Source organism: Hipposideros armiger, unplaced genomic scaffold (assembly GCF_001890085.2).
Source record: "Hipposideros armiger isolate ML-2016 unplaced genomic scaffold, ASM189008v1 scaffold_3, whole genome shotgun sequence".
Classification (NCBI taxonomy): domain Eukaryota; kingdom Metazoa; phylum Chordata; class Mammalia; order Chiroptera; family Hipposideridae; genus Hipposideros; species Hipposideros armiger.
Genome location: NW_017731353.1, coordinates 136,383 through 153,118, shown reverse-complemented (window position 1 = coordinate 153,118; position 16,736 = coordinate 136,383). Strand labels below are relative to the sequence as shown.

The window sequence follows — 16,736 nt, the reverse complement described above, 5'->3', positions numbered from 1 at the left end:
CAATGATGGTGCCAACTTGGGCCAGTGAAGCAACGTCCTCCACTACTAGACTGAAGTACAAAAGGACAGCAACTTGTCTGTTCCTGTTCCCCCAATTCCCTAGCGCTGTTCCCATCCCCTAATTCCCCAATAAAAAAATCTAAAAAAAAATAAAGAACCCAGGAGCCAGCTTGAAGGGGCTCCCACTGGCCAAATCAGGGACAAGAGGACTTCAAAATAAATGATAGTAACAAACTCACTGACTAAAATAGAAAAAAACCATGCGACCACAGATCTATTCAGTGAGTAAATGAAAAATCTGATGAACAGAATATTTACATATTTTAAAAGTACCTCTTCCCCACAAATTCTTATGAATCATGAAGGAGAAAAGAGTAACTTTACGGTGGGAAGCCTGGCAGACAACACCTTCATCAAATGATCTAAATGACCACCACAGGCGTGGGACAAATTAAAATCGTGCGCTAGCTGATGCAGTGAAAAGAACACATTCTCACATTAGTGATATTCCTGTCAAAAATGAATAAACTGCATCTAGTCATGAGAAAACATCAAACAAACCCAATTTGAGAAACATCCTAGAAACTGCCCTGTAATTTTTCAAGAGCGTGAAAATCATGCAAGTCAAGGAAAAACTGAGGAAATGACATAATTAAATACAAGATGTGATTCTGAATGGGATCTTTTTACTATAAAGAATGTTACTGGGACAATCTGGGCCACGTGAGTGGGGTGTGAGAATTAGATGGTGGTAATGTATCAATTTTCATTTCCTGATGTTGATGGTTGTACAAACTGTTTGTAGGAAACTCATACTAAAGTATTCACAGGTGATGGAGCACGAGAGCATCAGGTTGGCAACTTACTCTCACATGGCTGGGGGGGGAGGTTCTTGTTATCTACTTCCAACTTCTAATTCTGATTGTTTCAAAATAAAAAATCATACCTCGTTGGAAAAAATATATATAGCTAACCATCTTGGAAGAAAACTGTGAGGTTTAAATGAAATAGGATATTAAAATTACTTGGAGAAAGTTAAAAGTGTAATAAAAATGCAAGCTACATTACTACAAAACCAAAGTCCTACAGGTTTCCTGTGGATTATGGCTGACAAATCATCTTTAATCATGGCTACTGTCCATCCTTAATGCTAGGTGTATATAATCCATGTTAATTTCAGATATCCAGAGAACCAGGCAGACAGACCACAAGCAGCAAGTTCTTCTACGTGGCCTATATCCCATACCTCTCCTCTTGATGAGTCCTTACTCGGGGATGAAGATGATGAATGAGGTGCAGCCACCAAAGAAGTAGCACCAATGGCTGCGGCTGGAGGGAGTTCTCGCTCTTCATTCCCTGGACGTCGGTTCCAGCTGGGGTCACTCATGGGTCGCCGGACAGAAGATACTATATCAGAGCTCCTGCTACGAACTAATCTCTCAGGGTAAGAATGCCTTTGCTTAAATGCCTCCATTTCTGCTGGAGTTAAAACATGGGAACCAAAGTTTGGCAACCTGGCCTCATTTCCTCCCACAGCTCCTTCCAGGATTGGGGGGTCTGGCGGTGGATGCGATGGCCTGGCGTAGTGAACCTTTGGCCTCACCACAGCAGAAGCCCCTGGAACACAGGAAAAGAGTTTGCAGCTGAGACAACGGACCCAACAAAGGCATTAACAAAGGGTTTTTGTTTTGTTCTTCTGTCCATAAGACAGGGCTCAAAAAGCTCACTTGATCATCATTTCACAATATATACAAATATTGAATCATTATGTTGTATACCTGAAACTAATATGATGCTATGTCAATTATATCTCAATTAAAATAAAAGTTCATCTGACCAGTTTACCTTCATGTGAAGACAGTGGATCGAACATGGCAAGCAGAGAGTCTGGCTGGGAAGGAGGCGAGGTCAGCTGGTGGGCACCTAAATCACACAGGCAAAAAGTGAGACCCAGTCAGAACTCCTGACTCCGGGAGTTTCAACACAGGAAAAGTGGTTCTGGCATTTGCCCCGTTTCAAATGTTTCTGACCCATTAGAACTTGAGGGGGCATAAAAAGAATCTAATAAATACCAAATTTAGACTACTCCAAATTCAGTTTATGTTTTCTTCTACCTACACCAATTTCAATTACATTTAAGTGGTCTAACATCCATGTGTGTACTACTTCTAATGGCCAAATCGTATCAAAGTTAATACAAAGAGCACTGAGCCAGAAGGTGTAAATCATCAACAATTTCATAATTTTACAAATTCCGAGCCTCACCTTTCATCTATAAAAATCGGGGCAACACAACCTACAGAAGCAGTATAAATAAAAAGTTGTAAAAATTGAAATTCTAATACTGTTCTCAGCAAATGACAATTTATAAAGAATATGAGTACATTACACAATGAGACAAACTTGAATTTTCTAAAGTGCATTATTTTAAGCTACAGTGTAAAACATGACTCCTCTAACCATGTCTAAACAACCAAAATCAGAAATATTAAAATAGTTAAGTGTGCAGAGGCTCACACTTTAAAATATATAAAAGGAACTGTTATTCTAAACTTTTTTAAGTCTGAGCTATCTTTCTTGATAATGATAGTATTATTATGTCTTTTGATTTTTCCTTTTGTTCTGTATCTTATATTTACCTTCGTTTTCAAAAATTATAGAAATAGTATATCATTATGAAAACTAGCATAGAATATTGGTTTTCAAAATTCTGGTCTTAGGATACCTTTACATTCTTAAAACTTACTCACTGATTTATATCTATTGATATTTACCATATGATAAATTAAAACTGAAAATATTTATGTATATAAATCCATTTAAACAAACCCATTAAATGGTAACACAAATAACCCTTTATAATGAAAACTAATATATTTTCCAAAATAAAAAAATAAGAAGAGTGACACTCTTTTACATTTTTGCAAATTCCTTTAATGTATGGCTAAATAGAACACAGCTGGATTCTCACATCTGCTTCTGTTTTCAATTGGTTGCAATATGTTGTTTTGGTTGAAGTACATAAAGAAAAACTGGCCTCACACATGTAGTTGGTAAGGGGATATTTTAATAGCTTTTCAGATAATTGTCGATATACTTCTTTCAAACTATACCAAATCTTGACAAGTAGTTTTTAAAGGTTAGCTACAATGTGGAATCTGAAACCAAGTCAATGAACTTTTCATACTGTTATATTAAAATTAATTGGTCTGCCTTGCACCATAAATAGATCTTTTACCCATGCATGACTTTGTAACATCATGCACTGATCATCTGGAAAATATTGCTTCAATTAGATATGCAGATCTTCCAAATGTTGACACATTCAACATATCATATAGAAAAATAACCACCAATCTCACCAGAAAAGTCTTAAATAGTGGGAAGCTGTCAAGCTCATGGAGGTGGGCACAAATTTTCCAAAATTCTAATTTTCATCTGAAAGCTTGAATTTTATCATTGGCAACAAACTACTTTGTCAGTTGTTTTCCTTGAAGTGACAGGCTCACTTTGTTGATTTTCAAGAAATGTCTGCCAAATACCCAAGTGTGAATAACTATCGTTTGTCTATCAGTCATTCTTCCAAGTAAAAATGGTGTTTCATGAAACACAAATAAACAAGCAAACAAGAAAAAAACCAACTAGTTAAGCTCACAATTCAAATAATCATGTAAGTGCTTTTCCTGGAGACATTTCACCATATATCAGAATGCACCAGAAATGAGTTGGGGTACTTCCTATTTCTTCACACAGAATATTAAAAAGATGTGCATTTAAGGGTTGAGATGTAATTAAATAATTTTCCTTGCTTCATCAAAGATATTCATAAGTAAAGCTTTTTTTTTCACCTGCGAGAGAATACAATGACTTCTGGCATGGTTTGGTGCTACTGCCTTGTTCATGCTAAAGGCCCAAGCAAATGTACCCACCTTGTTTTTTTTTTTAGCTGAGCCATCCTGCCACCTGTTGGCAGCTCAGCTCAGGCAAGGAATCAAACCGCTGTTGCTCAGAGCTCACACTCTTGAGCGAGCTCTTAACCAACTGAGCCACTCGGCCAGCCCAAATGTACCCATCTTTGCTTGTGCACCATCAGCGCAAAAAGTCAACACAGTGAAAAGGACAATAACCTTTTGTTAAATAGTTTTTACCTTATACCCGCCCCCCCCCCGCCCCCACACCTGCAAAAGGGTATTCAGTGGTCCACTACAACTTTGAAAACTGTTGGTTTAGAAAAGTGTTTCTCAACTGGGGCTATTTTGCCTTCCAAGGGCTCAATTGGCAATGTCAGGAGATATTTTTGATTGCCACACTGCAGGGGAGGGAGGGAAGTGGTGTGATCCTGGTAGAGGCCAGAAATGCTGCTAAACATCCTACAATGCACAGGACAGGTCCCCACAACAGTTATCTGACCCCAAATGTCAGTAATGTTGAGGATGAGAAACCTTGTTTTAGAACAAAATATATATATATGGAAGGTACCCAGTACCAATATATAAAACCATTGCTATCATTTTGGTATTTCTTTTCAGTGCTTTCTTTATGATAGGTTTTTAACATTTTACCTTATATGCATTAAAATTCTTTAAATTTTCCAGGTGATATTATGTTATAGGTATTTTTCCATTATTTCATATTCTTTAAAGCATTTAAAAAGTAGCTGCATAAATTCTAATAAGTGGTTAGGTCAAAATTCACTTAGGCATTCTATTTTTCCATTCTTAGGTTGTTTCTAATTTTCTGCCAATTTACAAAGAACATTCTTATGCATAATGCTTTATAAACAGGACTGTGTCCTTATGACTGATTCCTAATGTAGACTAACTAGACCAAATTTAGCATGTTAACTTTTAAGGTCTAATATATGTATTGCCGAATGATGCCCCAAAGTGCTGTGACAGTGGACATTATCACCAGCAATGTGTTAAGACTGCCAGTTTCACCCATAAATGTAATTGTTTTTAAAAAGTTATTCCCATTTCCCCTTCTTACCATGAGTTACTTCATCCATGTCTGGACTAGTGACAGAATCTTTACCCCCAAAATCAGAACTGCACTCAGATCTCAAGTCTTCAATCTTATTGGGAATATCTTCAGAGGTTGCACTTATGCCTTTAAAAACAACAACCAAAAAAAAAAAAAAGCAAAAAATAAACAGCAAGAAGAACAAAATAACCACACAAAAAGTATATGAGGTTTGGATAAATATACACATTCTCAAATTTTTTGTGTCCCAGTTCTATACATGTGAGCTATTTGGTTATTATATCCCTTGCTTAAATACATTTACCTTGATTTGTACAACACAATCAGAATGATCATGTGGTATCTATATACAGTAGCAGAGCCTACCAAGAACAGATAAGTTACATACAGACTGACTGCTAATTACTTCAACAGGTGCTATAAGTCACACATTCAATTCTCATAGATTTAAGGTGCCATAGAAATAATTGTGTTTCCTGAAGATTACTCAGCTCTTAAATAAAACATTATCTCTTTGCTATCAAGTTTATAAATGGGGAGATGGGAACACACCTTGAAATCCTTATTCCTTGAAACAAGACAGACATACCCGACACAACACTGAGGCCTGGTGTGCTGGGGCGGGAACTGACCTCCCTGACATCCGTATCATCAGATGTGCTACCCAGTCCCGAGCAGCTCTCCAGTTCCTGAAGACGTTCCTCCTGCTTTAGATCTGGGGCCTCTAAACAGAAGATGGGAGGTGTCACACTGGTGATTCTGTTAGCATACCACCATTTCAGCTTTTGTGACCCAGATGATAAAGCTACCAAGGCACGAATAAAATCAGTGTAAATAGATTTCTAAGTCTGGGCCAGTTAGCAAAATTGGTTAGATCATCAAGTGTTAGAGAAGTTAAGGCCATGATTTTCATCCCAATATAGGCCAGTTCATTGTGCAAAGATGAAAACTCTGCTTCCAGATCACTAATGTCACCGAGTGTGCTGCTGGTTAACAAGTAAACTGAACAAGAGAATACAGAATAACTTAGCATTAAATCAACCACTTTCTAAAAAATAACTCCTATGGATGATCAACAGATAATGAGCTGATCCTACTGTCTTCCTATGTAAAGAGCATGTCTGAATGTGTTGAACATTATAAAATGCATATCAGGGTCACTTAATTATTCTTGAGGCAATTAGATCAGACAGAATGTAATTCAGACATACAGTTACTTATATTTGCATTCTGGTAGTTGATGGCAAAGATTTATATTCACAATCAGAAAAAAAAAAGCAGAAATGCACTGCATAAGTCCTAAGCGCTTTATAAACATTTATAATAATCCTGCAGAAAACAATTCTTAGGACTCCACAGTCTCAATTTCAGTGCATTTCAAAAATACATTAGATATCCTTTAAAGGGTCAAGTTCTCCCTTGGGATAAAGCTAAACATGCTTAGCAGGCATCCAACCATTCGGTTCGAGTCATGTTGCCATTCCTATTTTGTGATGAGTTAGTGGGAGATACTGGACTTGGAGTCCCACACAGAACCCTGATGAGTTACTAATATTTGCTTCCAAAATATTATAACTGAACAGAGTCAGAAAGCACCAGCCATGTTAGCCTACTGCCATGCAACACTGCATTTTTTTCTTGATAAACAGAAAATGCCCTAAACTAATTTTCCATTATTTGAAATTCTGAGCAATATGACTGCCTCACATTTGTCAAATGTATAGTTGACAAAATGTCCATAATACAGAAATTAGGATACCTTACATTGAAAACTTCTGTGCAAATCAAAATGCAAATATTGACAGCATACTAACCTGAGTCACTTGGCAATACCTCTACACTCCAAGCTTCGCTTGTTGTCTCTGATATGGTAGAACCAGTGCAGGGGTCAAGAAGCACTGACCCTGAACCTGGCAGGCACAGTAAACTGCCTAACATGCTCTCTGCTGCTGCACCTGTATAACCAGTGGGGAGCAAAGGGTTAACAAAGATCCTGATGGAAGGGGCAGCGATGTGGAGAAAGGCCAAACACTCAGCTAACAAAATCTCTCTACTCTACCCACAAGAAAGAAGCCAAGGTAAGAGTCATTTCAATCAATAACACCACTAAAAACTCAAATTTCCTACTTTGGTCACAATGACACAAGCTCCTTTTCACCAATTGCCTCCTGTTCACTGTGGACTTTCCATAGAGAAAACACATTGTTAGGTCAAGTCATTTCAACTAGCTTTCATCTTGGTTTTTCGGCAAATTTTACGTGTTTCCCTAATATCTTTCTAAAATTTATAGTCCTACAGGGATTAAAAACACTCAAATAGAGACATTTAACCACAGAAAGTTATACTGGGCAAATGTGTTTTCTTCTGGCACATTAGTCACATATTCAGAGCAATAAAACATATTTGCAGGAAAATGCACTTCGCCTCTGTAGTACTCATTAAACTGCAAAGACAGCTTATTGCTCAAACAGGGCTTACTGCCAGGAAAAATACTACTTTAGCATCTGGAACAAAGTAATGCAAAACCAATTAAGAAATCTATTTACACTACTTAAAAATACAAATAGAAAGGATTAAACATTATTGTACACCTGTGTAAAAATACTCAAGTTCAGTATGCTCTGCTACTTCTGATTAGACCTAATAAAAAAACAATTCTACTTCAGTGCATGAAAAACTTTTGGGAAGAGGTTACTGGTAAAAGTTACCTTTTAAAGTGTGTCGTGGAATAATCACAAATAAAATGATGTCTGGAGCTTGCCTCAACATAATGGGGGGAGGGGATAAAAGTACCCGTGGTGGGTGGGAGAAGAGATGAAATAAACTGGCCGTGTGTATGTATACTTGCTGAAGCTGAGTGATGTCACACGGAGTTCATTATACTACTCTCTCTTCTATTTGTTTGAAATGTTCCATGATTTAAAAAGACAATGAAGATGGTGGTTATTAAGACCGTATGAATCTTTCAGGACTCAAAGAACAGTATCCTAAGAAGGGTGAGTTTTAATATATGTAAACTGTTCATCAATAAACTTGATCCACTTAGTGCTAACACACACACCGTGCTTGTCAGAGTACTGAAGTTCCTCCCATGAAGAGTGGGTGGATACGAATAACTAAACAGCAATCTTCCAGAGATGTTAAAGAGCAGTTACCTGCAATTTCTTGTAAGCGATCTTCATCAATGTTAGGGTCAAAATCACTTCCCAAGACATCTGTACTCCAGGTCTCACTCACTGTTTCTGATATATCCCTATCATCTGTCAGTCCCATCATGTCACGAATTTCAAACTTCCTCAGCTTATCATCAAGATTATCTTGTGTTGTAGCTATCAAAAACAAAATTAAGCACTTAAAAAATGGTAGCACAGCTTTGATTTCTTAATCAACTTTAAGGAACTTGAAGTCTTTGAACTTCCTGTTACATATTTTATACTTAACACTGAGCACACAGTCCCAAAGCACTGGGTTATTCCCTCATGAATATAGTCTTTCCCTCTCTGAACTGAGCTCAGCATATGTACTTCCCTGGTAGATTAAACTGAGGCCAGAAATGCAATCGGTTGTCTCCCTGGATCCACAACCTTTGCGGTGACTTTGATCAAGAACTGGGACACAGTCCCCTCTCTCTGAATTTGCACAGGCCATGCTACTTGCTTTGGCCAAAAGAGTAAGGGAGGAAGTGGGCCAGTTGCAAGGCAAGGCCTCCAGAAACCTTATAAACTTCTGCTCCCTCTCTTTCCCTTGCTTCTCCCATGAGAGCAAGCCTGCTGGAGGACCACACAGAACAAAGCTAAGGTCATCCTAGACCAGCCAGCTCCCCACTGACCAACTGAACCCCAGCTAAGACAAGCAGAGCTCCCTACTTGACCAATGGTGACCGTAGATGCATGAGAGCCCAGTCCAAAATTGAAGAACCACCCAGATGACTCGCAGATTTAAGAGCAAAAATAAACGCTTACTGTTTTAAGTCACTAAGTTTTGAGGTGGTTTATTATGTAGCACTGTGGCAATAATTAACCAATAAATCCATTCTAAAACAATAATGTTTTTCATTTGACTTGGATACACCCCTTCAATTCTAGAGTTTACTCTCTTCCCTTGACTAGTGAGAAGCAGTCTGCAATTTGCCTGAATCCACTCCTTAACTTAGTGTCCACTAAATGTGGCTTGCCAACCATCTACCGCAGAATAACCAGAGGGCTTGCTAAGGAAGCGAGTCTTTCAACTTCTGTCTGAAGCTAATATTATTTTAATCTGTTTAGAAAAGTTAATCCTAATTCATACAATGACAACGGATCCAGTAAAATATAGCATTACTTTTATTCAAGCCACATCTATCCCAACGGGAAACACACTTTTCCTTTCTAATATGGACTAAACCAGGATTTCTAGAAATGAGACATGGGAAATGGATTTTTTTTTGTTTTTTTCAACTCACCAGATCATTTTTTTTTTTTTTTAGCTGAGCCATCCTGCCACCTGTTCGCAGCCCAGCAGCTGCTCAGCTCGGGCTGGGACTTGAACCGCTGTTGCTCAGAGCTCAAACTCTTGAGCAAGCTCTTAACCAACTGAGCCACTCGGCTGGTCCTACCAGATAATTTTTATGCACACTAAAGTCTAAGAATCACTGCCTCAACCCCAGTTGAGGGCATCTGCCCTTGAAGGCCTACAGTGATCTTTAAATAAACACATCCAAAAACTTTTTTCAAATTAATCTTCCTGAAGCGCACTAGGGACCCATCTATTTTTTAATCCTTACCTTGAGCTAGTCCCCTACCTGACAGTTCCTGAGCAAGTATTATGGTTTCCCACCTCTGGGACTTGCTTATACTATTCCTTCACCTACAGTGCCCTAGCTCCATTTCTGCCAGTGCAATGCCAGCCAGGCTTTAAACCAGTATTTTCTTCCAAAAAGCTTTTCTCTACACTTTGAACCACCATCTCTCTCATTTAGAACTGCCAAAGCGTTCTTATGATACTTTCAATCATTTGTGTACCATTCACTCCCTATTCTAAGTTTCTTGAGCCATGAGGTTTTATCTTTGTTTCCCTTAAAATTCAGATATTACAGAATTGAAGTACCAAATATTTAAACAGAATTCAAGCAATTCATTTGAATTAGTCTATACAACTTAAGCCTGAAAAATTCACCAACTAAATTTACCAACTAAACGTATTTCTAAAAAGTGAAGGCACTATGAAGAAATGCAAGTTTAACGGTCATTATATAATCAACTTAAGTGTATTATTCTCTTACTGAACACAGCCAACTTGCATGGAAACACACTGTGCATCTTGTCCCCAGGTAAATTCTTTGCTACTTAAGCCACTGTGCTCAGCCTCACTTTACCTTGCTCATGCTCTAATAGCTGTAGGGCTTCAACACCGTTACTCCCGGAAGGTCCTGCTCCAAGTTCTGACACAGACTCTCCTTCCAGGTCTAGAGAGGATACTGAATTGGAGCGATTTGAAGGACCTAGAGAAACGTTTCTATTGTGAGTGCACTTTTTAAGACAGTCAGGAGCCATAATGCAAGTTTTCATGCCTTGATAAGAGACTAAAGACTAATTAAAGTGCTTTTAATACTGCATTTGTACCTTAAAAATACAAATGGCTTTAAGCCAGCAATTCTGCTTCTAGGAAATTATCCTAAGGAACAATTAAAAAATTCATCTAATTTTTGTTTGTTTCATTCAGGGCTTCTTATGATGTCTGAAAAGTGGAGGCAATCCACATGTTTAATCATAGAAGAATGCTTAAATTACGATATGCCCATTTAAAATGAAAGAAAACAGCCATTAAAAGCCATGTTATTTAAGAATGTTACATTATAAAAGGAAATGTTACTGTTATATTGGTGAACACAAAAAGGTTTCAAAACAGCACAGACCTAATCTTGCTATAAATAAACCAAAATGTTAACTTTTATTAATAGAATGGTGAGATTACAGATGACTCAATTTCTCTTCAGCATTTTCTGGAATGAACGCACATTACTGATGTTTTGAAAAGTTAGGGGAAAAGGAAAAGTTATTACATTTTATGTTTATGTTAAAATGTTAGTAAACGAACTTTTTTCATTAAAACAGTTTGTCCTAGAACATAGGACGACATATTCTCACTTTACGACCTTGGCTTTTAATTCTCTTTTTTATTCCCATTTCCATTGTATTTTCTGCTTCATACAGGGGTGTGGGTGTGTGTGTGGGTGTGTGGGTATGTGTGGGTGTGTGTCTGTGTGTGTCTGTGTGTGTGCGCGCGCACATGCACGCATATGAATAAAGAAAGAAATACAGAACATTAAAGTATAAACAACATCCTGCAATACTAATGAGCCCATTTTTTTTTCCATTCAGACATGCACTAAATCCCTCTAAAGGAGCTCTATAAGCTTTGGTATATATTAACACTAGAGAAACAAAACTTGGTACTATTCAAGTCTCAGTGAAAACTTATATCTTTTCCATTTTATAGTACCAAACGTCTTTTGTAATCTTTCTTTTTAAATTTTATTCAAGAAACAATCTTTACAGCCAACTGTTCAAGATCATTAGAGGAAAACTTCATTACTCTCCTCAGTGAGGGGCACAGATGGTATAATTATAATTTATAAGGCTCCTTTAAAGAACACAAAACAAAATATTACTTGAATCACACAACTCCTTGAATGAAGTAACCCTTCACCTTCAGATATTCCTTCCAGATTATCACTGCAGAGGGAAAAGCGCAAGGTTTTATCAGGTTTACCGTGGAGCTTGTTTTCATCAACAGGGACATCTCCTTGTCCTCCATCCGCAAGTTGCATGTTTAGGACCTGAAACATAAAATGCCATTGGTTTATCACAACTCAAAGATTACTGATGAGAAAACAGACCACAGCAAATGCATATTTAAGTTTTTTTACTCTTAAATTATCCTTTTTAACTAAACACCCATTTCTCTGTTATTCTGATCAAGCTTTTCAATATCTCCAGGAGAAAAGTATAAGTATCAGAAGAACTGAACCTAGGCTGTCCACCACCCTACTGGTGTCAGAGACCGAACAGGCAGCCAGACTTCCAATGAGCAGAGGTCAGGACTATGAGAACCAGAAGGCTCTGGAGTCAGTGGGGGGTCCTTCCGGTTCTGCCATGAGCCAACAATGTGATCTTAGATAAGGTCTTTAAACTCCCTAAACGTCGGTTTCTTCATCTGTAAGATGGTGATAATAGTATGTGTGCCATGGAGTTACTGAGGATTAAATAAAGAAGCACATAAAGCATTTGGCATAGTAAAATGACACAATAAATTTGCAGTACATTTTTTCAAAAGTTAATAACCAAAGTCAATAGGAATAAAACATGTAAACAAATTATCTTGTAGGCACCAGGATTCAGCGTCTAGTCTGAACCTCTCCTCGATCACCATAGACATGGCCACCAAAGTCCACACCAGACACTGAAGTGTGACTTCACAGCCATCTCTAGCTTAGAGCAGATAGCATTTCTATTTGCTAGATGATTTCCAAATAACATAATTACTTCTCACTCCCCATAAGCCTCATAACTCAGCTTTGTACGTGTATCTCCAACTTAATGAAGAATTGAGGGCTTCGTTGGAAGTCACACAGCATGTTTAAGCACACCTGGAACTTGAACTCACAGCCACTGGGTTCCTACGCTATTGCTGGGATATGAAGGAAGAACAGTATCCTTACTTAAAAAAAGAAAAAACAAAACAAAAACCAAAAAAACCTCTAAGTGCTGCTTCAGTCCTGCCCTTAAAGGGTTTGTAATGACTCTATATATTTACTCATGTGACGCTATTAAAATGTTATTTAAAAACATAATTGTTTTCCTATTTGCTTAAAATTAAATGCAGACATAAAAACTTTACATTTTGTATTTTTAACATAGCTTGGACCTTTAAAGTCATAGTGAACGATAGGCAATGAATCTTCAGGCAAAATCCATCCGAAGGTTTAGAGTGGTATGAACGAACAGAAAGCAAAAGGCTCATAGCGCAGCGAAGGCATTCCCCTGCAGGCTACTGTCTTCGAAGCTGCCACTGAGCTGGGGACAGGGGGAAGGTAGCAGGGGAAGGAAAATGCCACAGAACTCTCTGACCGACATTCAGCAGTTTGTTTCCTCATGAAGCATTCCCCTGGTTGTTGTTTTTTATTACATTCCCGAGTTCCTAAAAAGTTGATTCTGACAGTTTTTGCCAGCTTACTGATTTCTGTGTGTGAGTGTGTGTGTGGAGGGACACAGTTTGGGAGTTTGACAGTCCTCTTTTTTTACTAGTGATGCCACAGTTCCAAACACAGCCAATTACCATCATCACTTTATGAACCATTGGAACTGGTCCCTTCTTCCCAGGCCAGGGCCAGGTTTTCTTGAATAATAGTCACTGTTGAATATAAGACGCCACTTCATTTTCAGGATGTCACAACCTATGAGAAGAGGCTCCTACCTTTAGAGAGACAAGATTTCTTCTTTCCTTTTATCCCTGTCCCAAGCTGTTCTGTTTACAAATATCGTAAAATTAATTCCCATACTCCCAATCCCATTTCTTCAAAATATTTTACTTTCTTAGTTTTCTTTTCAGTTATCTCTTCCATTTTTTCCTGACTGGCCAAAGAAAAGAAAGTATTTCTAAAGAATGTTTGGCTCTTTAAAGCAGGAATGTCACTAGTAATCATTAGAAAGAAACAAAACATAAAACACTTCCTAAAGGTCACTGGAAAAGTCCCTTCAATTTCCATACCACAATTTCCAGGTTTCCTGTCTCTTTTACTATTTAGAAAATTCCATTTTGGTGTGAACCTGGTCACCAACTACAGTGCCATAGATGTATTAATGTGAAGGGCCCCCAGAACTGTTCATAGGAAGTTTAAGATTTGATGGTGTGTCATGGTAGGCCCACTGAATGAAAAATATTCATTATATGCATACTGATTTACAGAAGTGACCATTAATCAGAAGAATAGAATCTAAGTTTCTTAACATTAATGGCTATTAAGTTAAATGCAACAATACATTCATACCTCATTTTCTGACATCATCCCTGGAGTAAGCTGGGGACCTGTCCCTAAGGAAATGACCAACACTTCTTCTGGCTGTACCTCCTGGATGGTTTCTTGAGATGGTCCTTCATGGTCCATATGGAAGTCCATTAGCACATTGGTGCGGCTTCTGCTCCGAGTTGCTAATAAAAAAATTTCAAAAAGGACAATTTAGAGAAAGAGAAAATGAAGAAAATCAGACACTAAATACAAAAGTATATTTTCTATTAATGTAGAACATTTGCGCATGCACAAAAAAAATGGTGAGAATATGAGTATGAAAAAGAACCTATATCTCCCCATTCTATTGATGACTAATATAGATTCTCCTTCAAAACTGATAATCAGAAACAATGATTCATGTTCACCTGACAGGAAATGACACACAGATGATCACACCTGCAAAGCAGCAAACACATCCCAATCAATTTATGACTTGGGATGACAGGAAAAGTGTTACCTTATTTCTTATCTTTTCAAGATACCTTCAACTATTTTTTCTATTAAATGATTTAACTGCCACAGGTCTCCCACAGTAATAACTGAATTTATAGGCATTAGATAATTTCATATAGAAATCTGACAGCCATATAAAGTAATATACATTAATTAGGCAACTGATGACAAAACCAGAATCAGTTTTTGAAAACACAATGTTTTTCCTGAAATGTAATAACCTCTTTCAAAAGTTGGAGAGATTTTCCTGTGTTTGAATACAAATTTCCTTTCTGCTTACTAGAAACACTCTAATACAGGATCTAATTATTTTGGGATTTTTTTTCCCTAGTACATTTTTTTCTAAAATAATCCATCCTACAAGAACTGAAGGATTTAGATCAGCGGTTCTCAACCTTCCACAGGGGTCACCTAAGACCATCGGAAAACACATATTTTCGATGGTCTTAGGAACCGAGACACCGCTCCTCTATCCGTCTCCAGGCCCACATGCAGATATGCCCACATACGAGTACCTAGCGACCCCTGTGAAAGGGTTGTTCGACCCCCAAAGGGGTCGCGACCCACAGGTTGAGAACCGCTGATTTAGATAGCTGGTGATAATTTCTCTGTAAGTTTTAGTCTTCTGTGGTAAGTTTCAATTTTCTTTCAGAGGTCTATAAAATTCAATGCAACCAGATGACTAACTAGAAATTCTATTTCAGTGCAAAATAATCAAAAGTATAGACATAAAGCAAAAACACTCTATAGTAATAAGTCTTTCAACTCCACTTTGAAAGCCGACCTACTTAAAGACAGAAATATAAAGAATCATCTTCTCTCCACAATGCTGTAGATCTGTTCATTAATCTCTTACTCTCAAAATTCAAAGCACACATCAACTTTCAAGTCAGATTCACTCACACCTTTATTTGCTGACCCTTACTATCTTCCACTGAATGAACTTAAATTCAACTTCACAAACAACTCCATGAATCTTAAGTAACAAACTTTATAATTTATGAAAGCACAAATAATACAAATAATTCATGTAGCAATTTACACAAAGAAAAGCAACATGCACATGGAGCTGTTTCTTAACGAAAGTTGTAAGAAGAGGAAGAACAGCCTATTACCCACCAAATGGGGTTACTAGAGTAATATGAGCAGTAAGATTGGTGGCTGAGGAATCCCAGGCAGTGATGGCTGCTAACTGTTGTCCTGGGTTGGGAAAGCATTAAACAGAAAGAAAATCAACCCTCTGAATAATGGACAAATTTTTAAAAATATGAAATTCAATGACCAGGTCATATGACTATACAAAATATTGGGCAAACATTTGAAATTTACTTTCCATTATCCCCATATTTAATGACACCTTCCAGATGACAAGAAATGAAAGAACTAATGCATAGGAGAGAATAATGAAGAACAAAAAAAATCTCTAATTTACCAAATCATTTCTTTCTCTGTTAAAAAAAAGTACAAATAGCCTATATTAAAAATCATTAAGTGTCAAATTTCTTTTTTTTTCTATTTTTAATTCTGAAAATTGACATTTTGGGATGATGAAAACCTGAGAGTTGAAGAATATGATACCATGTTCCTCTTGATGATATTATTCCATATTATGTTAAATGTAGGTAGATTAATTTTAAGAAACTAACAGCTCTTAACAAATCAGCTCAAGTTTAAAAATGAAATCCTATTCTTCAAAATGTATAAAATGTAACTATTCATTTTCACCAATTATCGCTGAGGTCCTCATTAGCATTAAAAAATTGGCAGTAAACTACTCTGCTCCCTTGGCCTACACACTCTTTTCCTGTCTTGTTTACTTTGTGTAACTAACTCCCATTCATCCTCAAGAGACAGTGCAGGCGTCACCTGCTCCGGGATCATCTTCTCCTGATGGCATCACCACCCAGCTAAGTTAGGTGTGCTGGTAATCCTTCCTCCATGCTTACCGCCATCACAATTAGTACACTGAGGGTACTGGTCTCTTCTTGTTCTCTCCAACCAGACTATCGGCAACTAACTCAAAAGTATGGACATGTCCTAAGGTTTCTGTATCCCAGTGCCCCACCTGCAGGACAGTAATTATAATACCTACTCATTTTGTGTACAAAGTGATTACCCAGTGTCTGGTACACAGTATATGCTCAATTAATTTTTCGGTATACATCTATAGATAATAGGTGTTAACTAAGTGAATAAAGCTTAATTAAGCCTAATTCTTAAATAAATTAATAAGTGACAAAATAAAGTGGAA

The 16,736-nt window shown here is 37.4% G+C and overlaps 1 protein-coding gene across 1 annotated transcript in view; it reads right to left on the bottom strand.

The window, feature by feature from the left end:
• Positions 1-16,736, bottom strand: part of GAPVD1 (GTPase activating protein and VPS9 domains 1) — a 71,937-nt gene that overhangs the window by 20,411 nt on the left and 34,790 nt on the right. The window contains exons 7-15 of the mRNA XM_019641556.1: positions 14,012-14,172; positions 11,671-11,800; positions 10,337-10,462; positions 8,139-8,312; positions 6,798-6,938; positions 5,573-5,707; positions 4,990-5,109; positions 1,846-1,923; positions 1,247-1,617 (exon numbers count right to left, since the gene is read on the bottom strand). Of these exons, the coding sequence (XP_019497101.1) occupies positions 1,247-1,617; positions 1,846-1,923; positions 4,990-5,109; positions 5,573-5,707; positions 6,798-6,938; positions 8,139-8,312; positions 10,337-10,462; positions 11,671-11,800; positions 14,012-14,172 (1,436 nt within the window). The remainder of the gene's footprint in view (positions 1-1,246; positions 1,618-1,845; positions 1,924-4,989; positions 5,110-5,572; positions 5,708-6,797; positions 6,939-8,138; positions 8,313-10,336; positions 10,463-11,670; positions 11,801-14,011; positions 14,173-16,736) is intronic.